Source organism: Rhamphochromis sp. 'chilingali' (assembly GCF_963969265.1).
Source record: "Rhamphochromis sp. 'chilingali' genome assembly, chromosome: 2".
Classification (NCBI taxonomy): Eukaryota; Metazoa; Chordata; class Actinopteri; order Cichliformes; family Cichlidae; genus Rhamphochromis; species Rhamphochromis sp. 'chilingali'.
This window is the reverse complement of record NC_137930.1, coordinates 3,942,969-3,957,928: the sequence shown is the minus strand read 5'-3', so window position 1 is coordinate 3,957,928 and position 14,960 is coordinate 3,942,969. Positions and strand designations below refer to the sequence as shown.

At 40.5% G+C, this 14,960-nt stretch overlaps 2 protein-coding genes across 3 annotated transcripts in view; one reads left to right on the top strand and one right to left on the bottom strand.

The window, feature by feature from the left end:
- Positions 1–3,994: 3,994 nt before the first annotated feature.
- Positions 3,995–13,380, top strand: prr33 (proline rich 33). 2 transcript variants are annotated; one of them, XM_080876275.1, is made up of 3 exons: positions 3,995–4,120; positions 4,482–4,530; positions 9,287–13,380. In XM_080876275.1, the coding sequence occupies exon 3, from the start codon at positions 9,302–9,304 to the stop codon at positions 12,320–12,322; it is 3,021 nt and encodes a 1,006-aa protein (XP_080732401.1). In that variant the 5' UTR covers positions 3,995–4,120; positions 4,482–4,530; positions 9,287–9,301; the 3' UTR covers positions 12,323–13,380. The 2 variants fall into 2 exon arrangements, with proteins under 2 accessions (XP_080732401.1, XP_080732402.1); XM_080876276.1 differs by lacking the exon at positions 3,995–4,120 and having other exon boundaries at positions 4,352–4,530.
- The window catches only part of lsp1a (lymphocyte specific protein 1 a), a 39,242-nt gene continuing 32,361 nt past the window's right edge, over positions 8,080–14,960 (bottom strand). The window contains exon 14 of the mRNA XM_080876278.1: positions 8,080–8,943. Coding sequence (XP_080732404.1) covers positions 8,921–8,943 — 23 coding nt within the window. The 3' untranslated portion in view covers positions 8,080–8,920. The remainder of the gene's footprint in view (positions 8,944–14,960) is intronic.

The window sequence follows — 14,960 nt, the reverse complement described above, 5'->3', positions numbered from 1 at the left end:
GTGCCTGAATATTAATGTTTCTTAGCTAATAATAATTATAATGCATCAGGCTGTTTTTAGTGTCACTTTATTAGGCTCACTTATAAATGTGAACAGCCCAAAACTTTTGCATTATCCATTACATAAAACTCAGAACTAGGCATCAGTTATGTTACACATTTGTGCAGTTATATATGATCTTGGTTTTATATATATATATATATAAAAAAAAACACCCAGCACGCCCCTGCGGGCGGTTTATCCTTCAAGCTCAGGTCCTCTACCAGAGGCCTGGGAGCTTGAGGGTCCTGCGCATATATATATATACTAGAGCTGGGCGATATAAGATTTTTTTGATATCACGATATGTTTTTTTCATTTCAGGCGATAACGATATCTATCACGATATAAGCCAAATAACTATATTTGTAAGATTTAAATGTGCCGTTGCTCACAAGTAAAATGTGAAATAATCAGCAGCTTGTTTTGATTTAAATATTTATTTCCCATAATAAGTTCAACAGGGTAGATGTACTTAAGGAACATGAGACTTTTTCAGATAAATAAATACAAATATTGCAAACTACACAAAAGGCAGCCGCTAAAGCCTTTAAATTTCAAAATAGAACAAACGAAACAGACTAAATAGTCAATTCCACTTAGAAACAAAATATTAATTCTAAAAATAAATCTTTGTTTTACAGAAGAACAGACAAAACTGACTAACTTTTGTCAATATCAAATAAACTGAGAACTAAAAGGAAATTCTCAATCTCTCCTTGTTGTATAGCTTAGCTTTTCAAACAGTTTTAACAGTTACTTTAGTCTGACAAAAGCCGAATGACGAATTACCGCTTTCAGTCAGGGATTGAGCATGCACTGGTTTATTGTATTTCCAGACTTGCTTTCGGCACAATTTACAGTGCGCGCTACTCTGTTTTTTGTCGGACTTGAAACAGCCGAAATACCTTCACACTACGGAACTTCTATGGCTCTTCCGTTCGACAATCTCTCCGGCATTGGAACCATCATCGGTTTTCTCTTCAGTAACCTTCGGTCACGCTCTCGGTTGATTTTTCTGTAGTCGGCACACTCATTTCCTCCATTACCCGGGCGGCACGGCGGCTGGCTGCTTCCCAAACAAACACACGTGCGGCTTGGCACTTGTGCTGTACGTAACAAGTCACGTGACGTGACGCTGCGGTTGTGATTGGTTCGGCTCTGCGCTACTTCATTTGGATTGGCTGTTCTTCTTTTTTTTTTAAGAGGACAAGAGAGATGAGGCCTATCGCAATAGTTGAACTTTTCTATCGAGAAAAAGTTATTTCGCAATACATATCGTTATCGTTCTATCGCCCAGCTCTAATATATACACACACACACATATATATATATATATATATATATATATATATATATATATATATATACATATATATACATATATATATATAATAAAGGAAGTAAATGAAATATTTAAACCAAACCACTGACTCAAATGACCTGGGTCCACATTACAGCCTCATTTATGGATTGGATGATTGAGGTTTGAGCCTTTGTGGTTGTGTCGGTCACTCTGGCACCAGCACCATGCCCAAACTTTTCATTGGATTCAAATTCAGGGGAGAGTCTTTGATAAAAAACTTCTTTGTGTGGGTGGGCGTTGGAGGACAGAGGACAGAGAAACAGCAAATAGCATAGTGTTCTTCACTACTTCTCCTCACTTGGACCCTGAGGTCAACTCTCATAGGCAGAACCTGGACTTCTTGCTAAACATTCCTCGACATTTTCAGTGCACATGTTGCTGACACTATAAGTGCAAGTAGTCTGACTGTAAAGGGCAATCATGGCAGTCCTCCTGGCAGCTCTGTGAGACCGGAGATTGACTGTTGGTTTCCATATTGTTCAGGTAAGGAGCTATCAGTCATATAGTATAAAACTCGTCATCCAAAGTTATCGGTTAGAAAAAACATGAATGGTTTTTGGTCACTGCCACATTCTCTACACAGCACTTAATATAGAAGAGGACAGACTGAGTGAAGGTCTCTAGGTCCTGCTTTTTAAAGATGGACCAGTCCAAGTAAATTCAGGAACTAATGAGAAAAAAATAAATTAAATCTCTCTCTCTCTGAAAAAGGTTATAAAGCCATTTCTAAAGCTGTGGGAGTCCAGTGAACCACAATGAGAGCCATTATCCACAAATGGCAAAAACAGAACAGAGCTTAAACTTACCAGGAGTGGCCGCCGAACCAAAATTACCTCAAGAGCATAGCGACGACTCATCTAAGAAGTCATTAAAAAAAAAAAAAAAAACAGAACAGCATCCGAAGAACTGCGGGCCTCACTTGCCTCAGTCAAGGTCATTGTTCATGACTCCACCATAAGAAAGAGATTGGGTCAAAATGGCAGGAGCAGGAGTTCAGCGAGCTGGAGGGGCTCGTGCTGCCCGAGCAGGAGCCCAGCGAGCCGGAGGAGCTCAGCGAGCTGCAGGAGCCCAGTGAGCTGGAGGGGCCCGTGCTGCCTGCAGAGGAGCTTGGCGAGCCGGAGGAGCTCAGCGAGCTGAAGGAGCCCATGCTGCCCGTGGAGGAGCCCGTGCTGCCTGTGGAGGAGCTCATTGAGTGGGAGGGCCTCAGCACACCAGAGGGGCCCGCGCTGCCCAAGCAGGGGGTCAGCACACTGGAGGAACAAAGTCCATGTCCAGCACAGCCTGCACGGCCACGTCTACGTTCTGCTTGGCTGGCACGTCATGGATTTGTTGCAGTGCTACGCCGGTAGCCGCCGGAGCTGCCACGACTGTGGCCGCCGGAGCTGCCACCCATGCCGGGTGACATGACACGGGAGTCTAGAGAGCTAACGGGATTTATTGTGTTCTTGTTATTACATTTTTCTAGTTACAGAAATTTTAGAGGGATATCCCTCAATACTGTAAATGCACAAGAGTGTCTTGCTAATTTCATTTTTGACATACACTAATTCTTATATTATTGTGCACAATTTGCAAAAAACAGCATGTGCATTAAAATACACTATGTCCTAGGAGCCATACAGAAAGGCAAACATGAATTTCAATAGCAGCAGTGAACCTTCGATAGGTTCTATAAGGAAAAAAATACGACATCATTTTTGGTTTCTGCAGGTAATGGCGGCCATATGACAGTTCCTGTTGACAACATGATGATGTTTATTCCAATGTAGAAAGTGCTATGAACACCTGATGTTTTTGTTGCTGCGTGCACAAAGGAAACCACAACCAGAGACATGTTGAATGCATATGTAATTACATTTTCATATGCAATAAAGTTATTCCTCTAGCTTATTTGGTTGCAATTCTATCCGGATTTAAAATTACTTACCCAAGGGCACCATTTTTGCTCACTGCGTTGAGTCCAACCCGCAGCCCTTTACTGCCCAACTTTCCAGTCAAACATACAAAAAATAGGAAATCTGGGAGGGGGCAAACACTTTTTCACATCATTGTACACATCAAAAGCACTAGCAGTGAAACCAAATAGAAACCAAAAACAAAAAGCAACACAAAACCCAGGACCAGAGAGTGGTGACGAGTGATAACAGCGCTGAGAGGATGCTTAAATAAAACTTGTTTGAAGGTTTTAAGGTTAGCCACTGGGAGACTTCTTTTTTCTGACTAGAAAATTAAAATGAGGTCTGATTTTTAGATTTAGTTTCACCATACACAGTTCAAAAATGTCAAAAAATTAAAAGTCCCATCAATAAGGACCCTTGAAGCAACAAGGATGCTAATAGACTGATAGAAAGTTAAGCATTTGTTATTCTTGGGAGCACACTTCACAACCCTCTGTTGGACCTTTGGTGCACCCCTGAAGGACCCCTGGGAGGCCCTCAGACCCCAGTTTTAGAGCCCTGAGGTGGTGAAACCTAAGGTGCCGTGGTCTGTCAGTGATGCATCTCGCCTCAGCTCGCCTTGCTGTCACAACTACGCTGCTGTCACTGAGCAGCTCGCAGGGCTCAGGATTTATTTTTGGATTATCATGGCGCCTGTTCCTTCCATTTGCAGAAGGGGGGTCAAGTTGGGCTCAACATGAACCTGCCGCTCTGACACTCCGGGCTGGGACAAGCAGGCAGCAGCCGGCCGGCCGCCCCCCAAGCAGCAGTCGCACAGGTAAACACACCATAATTACGCCTTTTGTTCTCCAAATAGAGCGTAGGGACACTGTTCGCAGGGTTAGTGAGGCAGAATCAACCCCCCCCAACTCGGCACCAAGGTGTCTGATGTGATTGGGGAGCTCAGGGTGCTTTTTCTTGTCCTCAGTGCAACATTAAAGCACCAGCAGGGATGAGCTAGGTGCTAATCACGCACTGTTTTGGCTTCAAAAACACACTCTGTCCTCTCGGTTATTTGTCCTCTTCTGCAATGAGGTCAATGAGATTGACTGTACTCTTATCTTCTTTTGTGTAGTTCTTGAGAATAAAGCTGCTCACTGTTTTACAATGAGCTTGAACCTGTGCTCTGTTCTGTTAAGGGGAACCTGCCTGGAGTGCTTTTGAACATCAGCAACAAGTTTTTACCTGGTAAGCTCTCCCATTTTTCATCAAAAACCACTGTTTGCTGTGATTGATCGTCATAACTTCAGGTTAATGACTTTTTGGGGTGGATTCATTTGCTTAAGCAGGGCATTGTGGAGCAGCTTGGCCTTTATTACACAGCTATTATTACTCTTTCCTCTTTTGAACTAGCATCCTGAAGGCACTCCAAATACCAAAACTACCAAAGCCTTAAAAGGAGCAGTGAGCATCTCATGTGTCAGGCAGGCAGCAGGTTCAGACAGGGAGATGTGTGCATGCAAGGGTGGGTGGGAGGTCTAAAACACAACCAGCACTGGCCTACATTTCACTGAGGTGACACACATAGTAAACTGAGGGTATCAAACACTCGTTTTTGCAGACTTCATGATGTCAGCGTTGCTTTATTTGTAACACGAACCTTCTTATTACTTCTTATCAAAAACATTTCTGCATCTTATTTTAAGCTGACCTCGACTCTGCTGTCTCATTTTCCATTAATTAAAAAAGAACTACAGAACAGTCCATTAGAAAATATATCTCCTAGTCTGAGGTTCATGATCCATTTCTGTTAAGTGGTGCTGTCATGTGATTGGACATTCTCAGTGACAACATATTTCCCAGGCCCTATCAGGCGTCTGGGAGCTGTGATGTCATAAGGTCAGATGCTTTGCATTCACTTTCACCCTTCAGCAGAACTGCACATACACGTCTATATGTGTGCTTTTATTTATGTGGGGTGAGACATGAGAAGATATGTGATGGAGCTGCCCTCCATTTCTGTCTGGTATTAAATATCAAACTATGATTTATGGCCTGACTGGGAAAGCAAATATAACCTTTTTTTTTTTTCAAAATAATAACACCAACACAAGGTAAATATGTTGAATTCTTAAATTTAAAGAAAGAAAGAAAAGTCTACGTGCAAAGTAAATTATCTCACTAAATAATAGGGAGATACCCAAAAATCAGCCATTTATTGATTCTACTGGTTTTGACATTGGAGAATGTACAGGATTATTGTGACTCCATGACATGTTCTCTAGCATCACTATTACCAAGAAATATCTATGCGTGAAGCTATATGACACAAGTTAATTAGTTAGACTACAATAAAATAAAGGCCTGGATGTAATAACTTTTTCTATATTCAGACAAAATTGTTCTTAAAAATCTAAAAAAAAAATCACAGAAACATGTTGTCTAAATACACTGGACGGTATTACCTTAGTCGCCGGCAACACTATGGAACCTGGGAGCAATTTTTGATCAGGATATCTCCTTGAGTGCACATATTCAGCTAATATGTAGATCTGCTTTCTTTCTTTCTTTAGAGTATCTATAAAATTAGAAACATCTTGTCTGAGTATTGCTGAAAAACAGGGGCTAAAAATAGGGATCACATTTCTCCCACATTGGCTTCTCTTTGGTGGCTGAACAATTGGATTTAAAATTCTTTTAAAATTCTTTTTCTCAAATACAAAATTCTCAATAATCTGTCCCACCTGATCTTAAAGACCTTCTAGTACCATAGTATCCTAACAGAGCTCTTTGAGGTTTCTTGAGTTTCTGAGAGTAGAATGGGAGGAAAAGCCTTCAGCCATCGGGTCCCTTTCCTCTCCTGTGGAACCAGCTCCCAGTTTACCTTTCAGCTTTTGTTCAGACCGCTGCGATACGTCATGTGAATCACTGTAAGCTTTTCTTTTGCACTCACCTCTTTTCAGTCCCCATGTTTATATCTCACTTAAGCATGTCAATCGTCTTCATCTCCCTTGGTCTGTGTTTTGTCCTTGTCACCTCATTATTTTGTTCATCCGCTTTCACTTCCACCCCCCAACTGGTCGTGGCAGATGGTTGCCCATCCCTGAGACTGGTTCTACTGGAGTTTTTTTCCTATTAAAAGGGAGTTTTTCCTTCTCACTACGTGTTTGCTCATAGGGGGTTATTTGATTGTTGGGGTTTTCTCTGTAGCGTCTTAATACTGTAGCGTCTTTACCTTACAGTATTAAGCCCATTTATGTGGCTGTTGTTGTAATTTGGCACTACATAACTGAACGTGAGGTGAATTAAAACTAATACACATTATCCTCCATCTATGAAAATTATCATATTGCAACTCCCCACATTTTATAACCTTAAATCTTGAACATGTAGAATGAAAGCCATAATAAACTTGACATTATTAGCTCTGATATTGATGTATAGCAAACTGTAAATAATGTATTGTCTATTGGGAATCTACAGATTCAGTTATAAGATTTTAAGGTCACAAATTGACAGTTTCTTCCCGTTTCTTTGACTTTCTGTTGAACTCTGAAAATACTTATACTAAAGATACTAAATACTAAAAAATACTAAAGTGACAATTCTTTAAGACAAAGATATAATTTTGTGAAAAGATTTCTGTGTAAGTCAGTAAGTTTACTAAGAATAGACTACGCGGCTGCAGTCAATGGAGAAATATAGCTTGCATTTATATACATTCATCTTACTCACTTCTCCTGTTACACCAAGTTTGTATCTGATGGCTTTAAGGCAGCTGGTCCTGCAGAGACTCCATCTGAGAATCCGCATCACAGCTCTCTGATTTATTGTATTTAGGAAAGTGATGCGGCCTGTAAAAAACCAGGAGTCTTAAAAAAAGAAAGCAGGTGATTGGCCAGCGTCCGCTTTGCCTTCAAACTAAAATTAGGCTGTGAAACAGGCTTCCAGCATCAGCTGTGAAGGGGTATCATAGAGCAGGAGGAGTTCAGCTTGATTCTTTGGGTGGGTGTTTCAGCCTGAATTGCCAATATCCGTCTTCCATCAGGACATCAGTGTTTGAGGCACAGGAAAAACTTTTCGAGAGAAGTTGATGTATTTTAACTCTTGCCAGACTAACGCCTTGTTCATATGCTAAGAATGCACATCTTTTCCATCTGTCTCCAATGGAATACCTTTGTATTGCTAAAATTGGGAATAAAATATTTCTGAAACAGACTGAAACCTTAGTAGTCTATAGTAACCCAATATCATTTTACCATACTTTGTACACTATAGGTGCCTGGTTAGTGGATAGTAAAAGCATGCTAGCTCTCTGGTTAAAGGGGTTATTTTTTGCTGTTCATTGCCTTTAATGAAAAATGTAAATAATAATAATGATAATATATTTGTGGTAATAAGTAATGGATCAGTATACTGCTGCCTGTCCAACTGGTTGCTCATCCCATGGATTCCATTTCTACCAAGACTGGAAACAGTCCCTCCCCTGCATTATAGCCGTGTTGAGTTTGGCATAAGTGGGACGTGAACCAATTATATGGTAGTGTTATTACCAATTATAGACTTTACTGAGCAACGTTGGAGAAGCTTCCAAGTCTGAACAATAAAGAACAATTAAAAACTGAATACTACATATTTGTTCAGAAGGCTAACGGAGGGTGACTGCTGTGGTTGCAAAAAGAGTCACATTTGCATTCTTACTAAACACTTTCCAGATGAATTCACGGTCTCAGGTGATAGTTCCAAATTTAACTGCAATAAACAGCAAACTAAGCTAAAGTGAAGACACAACTCAAGTAAAAAAAGAAAGAGATTTTAATTTAATCAAGAAAATGACTTAAAAACACATACAGGTAAACATTGCAGGACATTAAAGGTGAAAAATGTCATTTAGTTTGGATGTTATTAGTCTTCTGAATTGCAGTATCAGTCCCATACACACCAACTTTAACTGCCCCCCTTTATCTTCCTGCAAGCAGAACAAGCTGCTGCATTGTAATCAAAGTTAAACAGTGGAACAGATTATGTAGACATCTAGTGGTTTTGTGAAGAAGTGTATACTGAGGCAGTAAATGTGAAATTAAGATAGCAAATGTCAGCTGTGTTTCAAATCTCTCCCAAGTCCAGCTTCTTTTCAAGATTGTTCTTTAGCAAAGGTTTAAGTTCAGAACATGTAACACGTCAAAGGGTGAACCAACACTTCTATGCAATTTCTAAAATGTAGATGATTTCTATAGGACCCCTCCCCCATACATTTAATATTTCACAAAACATCACCATTCAGTGATCAACTAGACTTGAATTATGATTTACCAAAAACTGCAGAGGAGAAGAAAAACAAATAGCAAAGTTTACAGTCAGATATATACACAATACTAGAAATGCAGTGCAAGAAAACATGGAAAGAAAGAGAAAATCGGTTAAATATAAACATTAAATGATCAAATGGTTTTGGGCTTGAGCTGATGCTTTCTTGTATAATTGTACAACCTCCACAATCTTGAGAAACCGCTATTTAACAGTTTCCCTGTAGGTATTAACAAAGTTTTTCTGGTTCTGGTTACTTGTGTTAGATGTCTGTATCACCAGCACATTGTTGTGAGATCAAGATGGAAACCACTTGAAGAGCAGCGCCATTTCAGTAATCACTGTGACATAAATCTGCAAAAAACAACAAGAAAATTGTTGCAAAACAGTCAAACTCCCATTTGCGCAATTTTCAGAAACATTTTCAGGACCAACTTACTAAATCCTTCATTAATTTAAGTTAAGTTAAGATAAAATGCTGTGAGTCTGGTTACATTTCTGAAAGAAAAAGCTCAATGACCAATGTTAAAGACAGAATTTAAATCAATGATTGACTTACAGTCAGAACTAAAGACGAGGAACCAACCATTATTATAATCTTATTTATTTATTGGCATCTGGACCAGTTTGGTATTGTACAGGTCCAGAGCTGTAATCTTTGTTAGTTTTTGACAGCTTGTGACTTTTTTCTCCTTAGGGTGCTGAAGCACTCATGGCTGTCGCTTATGGTAGTGTCACCCAGCCAGGCCTGCTTTCCCAGCAGTACCCCCCACCCCTGCTTCCCAAGCCTGGAAAGGACAACGTTCGGCTTCAGAAACTCCTCAAAAGGACTGCCAAGAAAAAAGCTTCTGCTCAAGCATCACAGTCTACCGCACTTTTCCGCTCCAGCCTCTCCCCTGTAAATGAAGCAAGCCCTGACCTCGAGCACAGTGACCACTCCACCCCACCTCGCACTCCAGACACACCACAGAGCATCTACAGCAACCAACAGCCACCAAGGTTCATCATCAGGCTTCCGTATCAGCATGTGGCATCGCCATACCCACAGCGTGCAGCTTATGGCAGAGGAGCTAGGATGTCACCTCCAACAGTGGCAATGCCTTCATACTCTTACTCTCAACATGTCACCACAGTTTCTTACCCAGTTTACCCTGAAGGAGTCTCAGCAGCCCTGGGACAAGTCACTCAGCCAGGGCCACCCAAAGTGCTGCTGTTGGCTTCTGAGGTGACAGTATCTGCTGCTGAATTGGACACAGCTGTAGCAACCGCACCTTCAAAACCTCGAAGTCCAGGTCCAACTCCATTTACAATAGCTGGGGGTCAGCCAGTGATTAGACCTCTCACTGTGTTGACCCCACTGGTCAAACCCAGAAGTCCACGTCCAACATTTAAAGCAACCGAACCCTCAAAATCACCCAAACCCATGTTTGATGTCCCTCAAATTAGGATGTACACTGCAAGCACATCCTTTTACGAGAATTCCAGGATGCCACCAGTGTATGACACAGCTGGATTAACTGCTATTGGTAGTACATTACCTCAAAGTAAGACACCAGTTGAGACAAAACAAGCTACTCAGAGAACAACACCAACTTCAGATATTAAGAGAGGCATTACACCAACAGCAGAGATTAATGCCACCATTGTTCCTGCTTTGGAGATCAACACAGCCACATCAATATCTGAAATCAAAAGAGTCACGCCAACTGCCGAAATCAAAAGAGTCACGCCAACTGCCGAAATCAAAAGAGTCACGCCAACTGCCGAAATCAAAAGAGTCACCCCATCTGCTGAAATCAAAAGAGCCCCACCAACAACAACTGAAATCAAGAAAGTCACCCCAACAGCTGAAATCAGAGTTAAAACACCAACTTATGAGTTCCAAACATCAAGAACTGCAGCAGGAAGGCCTAAAACACCAGCGCACCATGTAAACCGCGCTGCAACACCAGTATTTGAGATCTCAAGACCCAATCCTCTCTTATTTGCAGTGTCACCAGTCACAGTAGAGTCAGAGTGGTCGAGGGCACCTCAAACAGTGGTAAGCAGTTCATCTGCTTCCCAAAGTGTGAAGACTACAGTGCCTCTTGAACAAACATTAAATAGGGACATCCACTCAGACATGATGCCTTCAGCAAAACCAATACAACCAAGTATTAGAAAGTCAAAGTCGGAACCCATGCTGTCAAGCAGAAAGAGTTCAACTGGGTCTGAAGAGCCCAAAACTTCAATAACACCAGCAGTGACTGGGTATCAGAGGGCTAAGACTCCAACATATGAGGCATCCCGACTTATTACCACATCACCTGGCTATAAAAGACCAAAGACACCCACCTATGGGACATCACCTTTAAGTGGGTCACCTATAGGCTTTCAGAGACCTAAAACACCAACTCAAGTGTCTCAAAAGTCAAAGTCTGGTTATCGTGGACTCACACCGGCTGAATACGCTGCTTATGGAGGAATCAGAACTTACTCTCCAGCATTTGATATTTCAGTTTCAACTACGCTGACTAAAGAGGATGATAAAGCTAAAAGAGAGATCTCTGAAGAATCAAAAGCCCCCAGCCAAGAACCCTCTGAGCCATCTACAGTCAAAGAAACACCAAAAAATGTTGCTCACTACCACCAGAGAGATGAGAAGGTTGCTGCCACACCTCCAGTCCCTTTTATTGTTGTTACACAAGCATCTGACTCACCTGGAGCGATGTTAACACAAGAGAAGAGCACTGTATCTGGTCTGGTTGCAGCAAAAGGAGATACAACAATCATTCAAGAAATGCCAAAAACTATACTTTCAACAGCAGAGAATGAGAAAGTGGAAACACTTATTCAAGAAACTAAACCAAAGACTCCTGAAACCAAACATCCTTTGCCTAAAGGTGGAGACCAAGATCCCCTGAAGGCAGTAAAGAAGCTTCTAGGTAAAGAAAAAGTCCCGACTGCTGAGCAGAAATCTATACCTGAGAAAAATGCTGATGTCGCAGAAATAAAGGAACAAGGAAAACCGGTAAATGTCACTAATATCACACCTAAAGGCTCAAAGCCAAGTACTGCAGCATTTCCTCTGCTTAAGGTTTCTGCTGCTGTAGCAGACAAAGAACAGGACAGGAAAACAGAATCACCTTCAGGAGATCAATTGGCACCTGAGAAAAAGGACAGTGATGAGAGCCTACCAGCAGGCGAGTCTCTTCTTAAAGCCATATTAAAGCCGAAGGGATTGAAATCTAAAGCGAGCGGTTGGTCAAGGCTCAAGACACACATGGTGGTGGAGCAGGCGGAGCCCAAATTCCCAGATACAGGCTCTGAGAAGGTGGTCACGGGGCAGGACCAGAAGGAGACAAAAACAGTGGAGAAGGCTGGAGACGAGCCCAGCACCCAAAATGAAAACCAAACCAAAGACTCTCCCAAGGCGACACAAATGTGGGACGCTGTCCTCTTCCAAATGTTTTCTTCCAAGGAGAACATCATGCACCAGATTGAGTTAAATAAAAGTGAGGAGGAGAAGAAAGAAGAGGGAAAAGATGAGCTGAAAGAAATACCGTCATTCGCGTACAGGTTGCCTGTGCTGCTTTTCAGTCCAAAATTTGATGCTAAAAAGCTCAAAGAGGCAGCATCGAGGCCGGTCACAAAAATTTCCACTGTATTTGAAATGGGCCTGATTGGGCGAAAAGGTAAAGATGAGGAACCAAAAGACTTTAATAGAACAGCAAGGGGGTTCACCACTTCTTAAGCTACACCCAAGATGAAGTGCCAAGACAAAAGTGTAAAAAACAAAACAAAAAACCAAAACAGGATTCTATGTTTAATGTACAGATGCAGAAAATCTTAGCCACAGAAACAATGTAAAAGTCTGGAGTCTTAGTCCCTTGTTGCTGCAGTGCTGAAGAAAACTTCGGTCAGAACTTTATACTTGACAAATGCTTTGTGTGACTGGCTGTCAGGGTGTTAGCATACATGTCTGTATTTGTGGATTAGCTTGAAAGAGAGCTCTCTTTGTCTTAAAGTCATTGAGACATCACACCAAGTGTTGTAAGAGCTTCTCGTTTGTTCTTTTCTTCAAAGTGTTCACAATAAACAGACACTGTTAGATTATGAATTAGCGAGATTTTAAAAGTGCCCTGTGGAGTTTTCTATTAAGAAACATACATAGGGGAGACCGGGGATAGTTGTAACATTTTTGACATTTCTGTCTGTAAATTGGAGCTCTTTTAAGGTAGTGGATTCAAAATGTAATGCAAAGTATTTACATGTCTCTGCTATTAAATAGTGCAACTATTTTCTCTGCAGCACAATTACCCATTGCATGGTATGGTCTCAAACACAAAGAGTGAAATGTTACAATTAACCCCATAGTCTGGGTTAGTTGTAACATATCCTGGGGTAAAATGTAACACAATGAAATAAGGGTACTAACAAAACATTAACGTGTAATCTTTGTTTATTCAACACATGAATGCACTTAGAGCCATTTATGTAGTTATGTGTGTGTGTGACAGAATGCAGAAATCTAGCTTTTGAACATATTCCAACCCCCCAAAAAAGACAAATTATGGAATTTTCTGCAACTGAATATTTCATTAATTTTGGTTGGTCTTCCTTGAATTTGGCCTCATTGGCTCAGTGGGCATTATAACCTACAACTCTTGCACCAATTTTGAACATAACAATGAAGCTGAAAAAATGTAGTTGTTCACCAGCATCGCAATTCCATTACTTTTTATCATGGCTTACCTTGGTGTGGTTTGCAAAGTGCTTCAGAAAGATGAGGAAATCTGTTTCGTGCACCCATCCTGATTTATTTCCACTACCAATACTTCCTACTGGTCCATCTCTGACACAGTGTGGGAATGTGTATGTGTGGGAACACAAACAGTGGAGGAATTGTGTTGCCAATGGCATTAACCGCATATACAAATGCGACCAGTGAACCTCTCTCTGCTGATGTCGTTGCCCCAACTTGTTTAATATAAGTTAAAGTAATAGTGTGGTAAGTTGTAACATCTGCATTATTGTTACAACTAACCCAGACTGTTGCTGTTACAACTGACCCAGACTCCTATAGCCATGAACTAGCCAACATTACAGCCAACGGCTAAAACACTAGCACTAAAGACCTACACAGAATATATCCCCATAGACATACAAATAACATAATTTAAGTTTGATGAGTTTAACTGCAAAGCAGATAATGCTACTAGAAATTGAAATAAAGTAGAAAAACTTACTTTTTGGCATACAAATTACTTTTTTTCGTGTTAAATTGTTTGTGTTTGACAAAATGTGCTGATTTTTCACATGTGATAGCACAACTGAGTTGGGCATGCACAGGATGAGTCACATCATTTGAAACTTAGCCCTGATTGGAGAAATTGGAAGTGTTACAACTGACCCACGTTACAACTATCCCCGGTCTCCCCTACTGTTAGGTGTTTAAAAGGTCAGGGTGTTGAGTGTAATTTTCATTTGCAAAGCATTTTGAAAATATGGTTCTTATATTTCTGGTTCTTAGCTTTCATCTTTTCTGCTTTGTTGGTGCATTGCTACAAATTTAGGCTTTGGCTTCACTCTACCAACTGTATTGAAAAGGACAAAACCTAAGAGAGATTAAAATTGAGATATTCTAACTGCATGAAACAGGTCTTATAGTGTATGTAAAAACCACAACATACTGCTAATAGTGATCAGAAAACTCCATAGGGTACTTTTATTACAGAAATGTGGATGCTTAGAAAAATAAATTAACTTTTAGTGAATAAAAATATGTTTTCATGGCTAATAAATAAAATGTAAGTGATTTTATGATACATAATTTGTTCAATTATTATTCAAATATGCAGTTTTATTCAAACTGGTGCTACTTACCTTAGGGTAAGACTTCTCGTTATGATTTTGTTTTTCAGGCTGTAGATGGTTGTGTTTTGCGAATAAACCCTCTTAAAATCACACTGCATGAACATTTTTGAGATAATTTAAAATCACTATGATCTAACAAAAAAAAAGGGCAAATTGGAGGGAGTTTATTTAAATCTGACTAATATTATAATTTTCATGTTTACAGGTTACATATTGAGCCGCAGTACATTTTTACACATGCTTACTGGTAGCTGTATACGGTGGTAAATGCTGCATAAATAAAGCACTGGGCTTTGCTATGAAAAATATAATTCCCATATAAAGTTCAAATTACTATAAAATAATTTTAGTGATTTTCAGCTCAACATGTTAAATTTTACTGTGACTTAAAGACGGTTGATGAGCTAAAAGCGTGTGAAAGTTGTTTGAAGAATGATGAAGAGCAGCCTCCACTGTGATGGAGGTCAGTGGGATAGTGATCTGTGAGGTCAAAGGTAAAGATGCACAGAAGGGAT

Coding starts and splice junctions, on each gene's coding strand:
- prr33 (XM_080876275.1), top strand. CDS start 9,302: ATGGCTGTCGCTTATGGTAGTGTCACCCAGCCAGGCCTGCTTTCCCAG.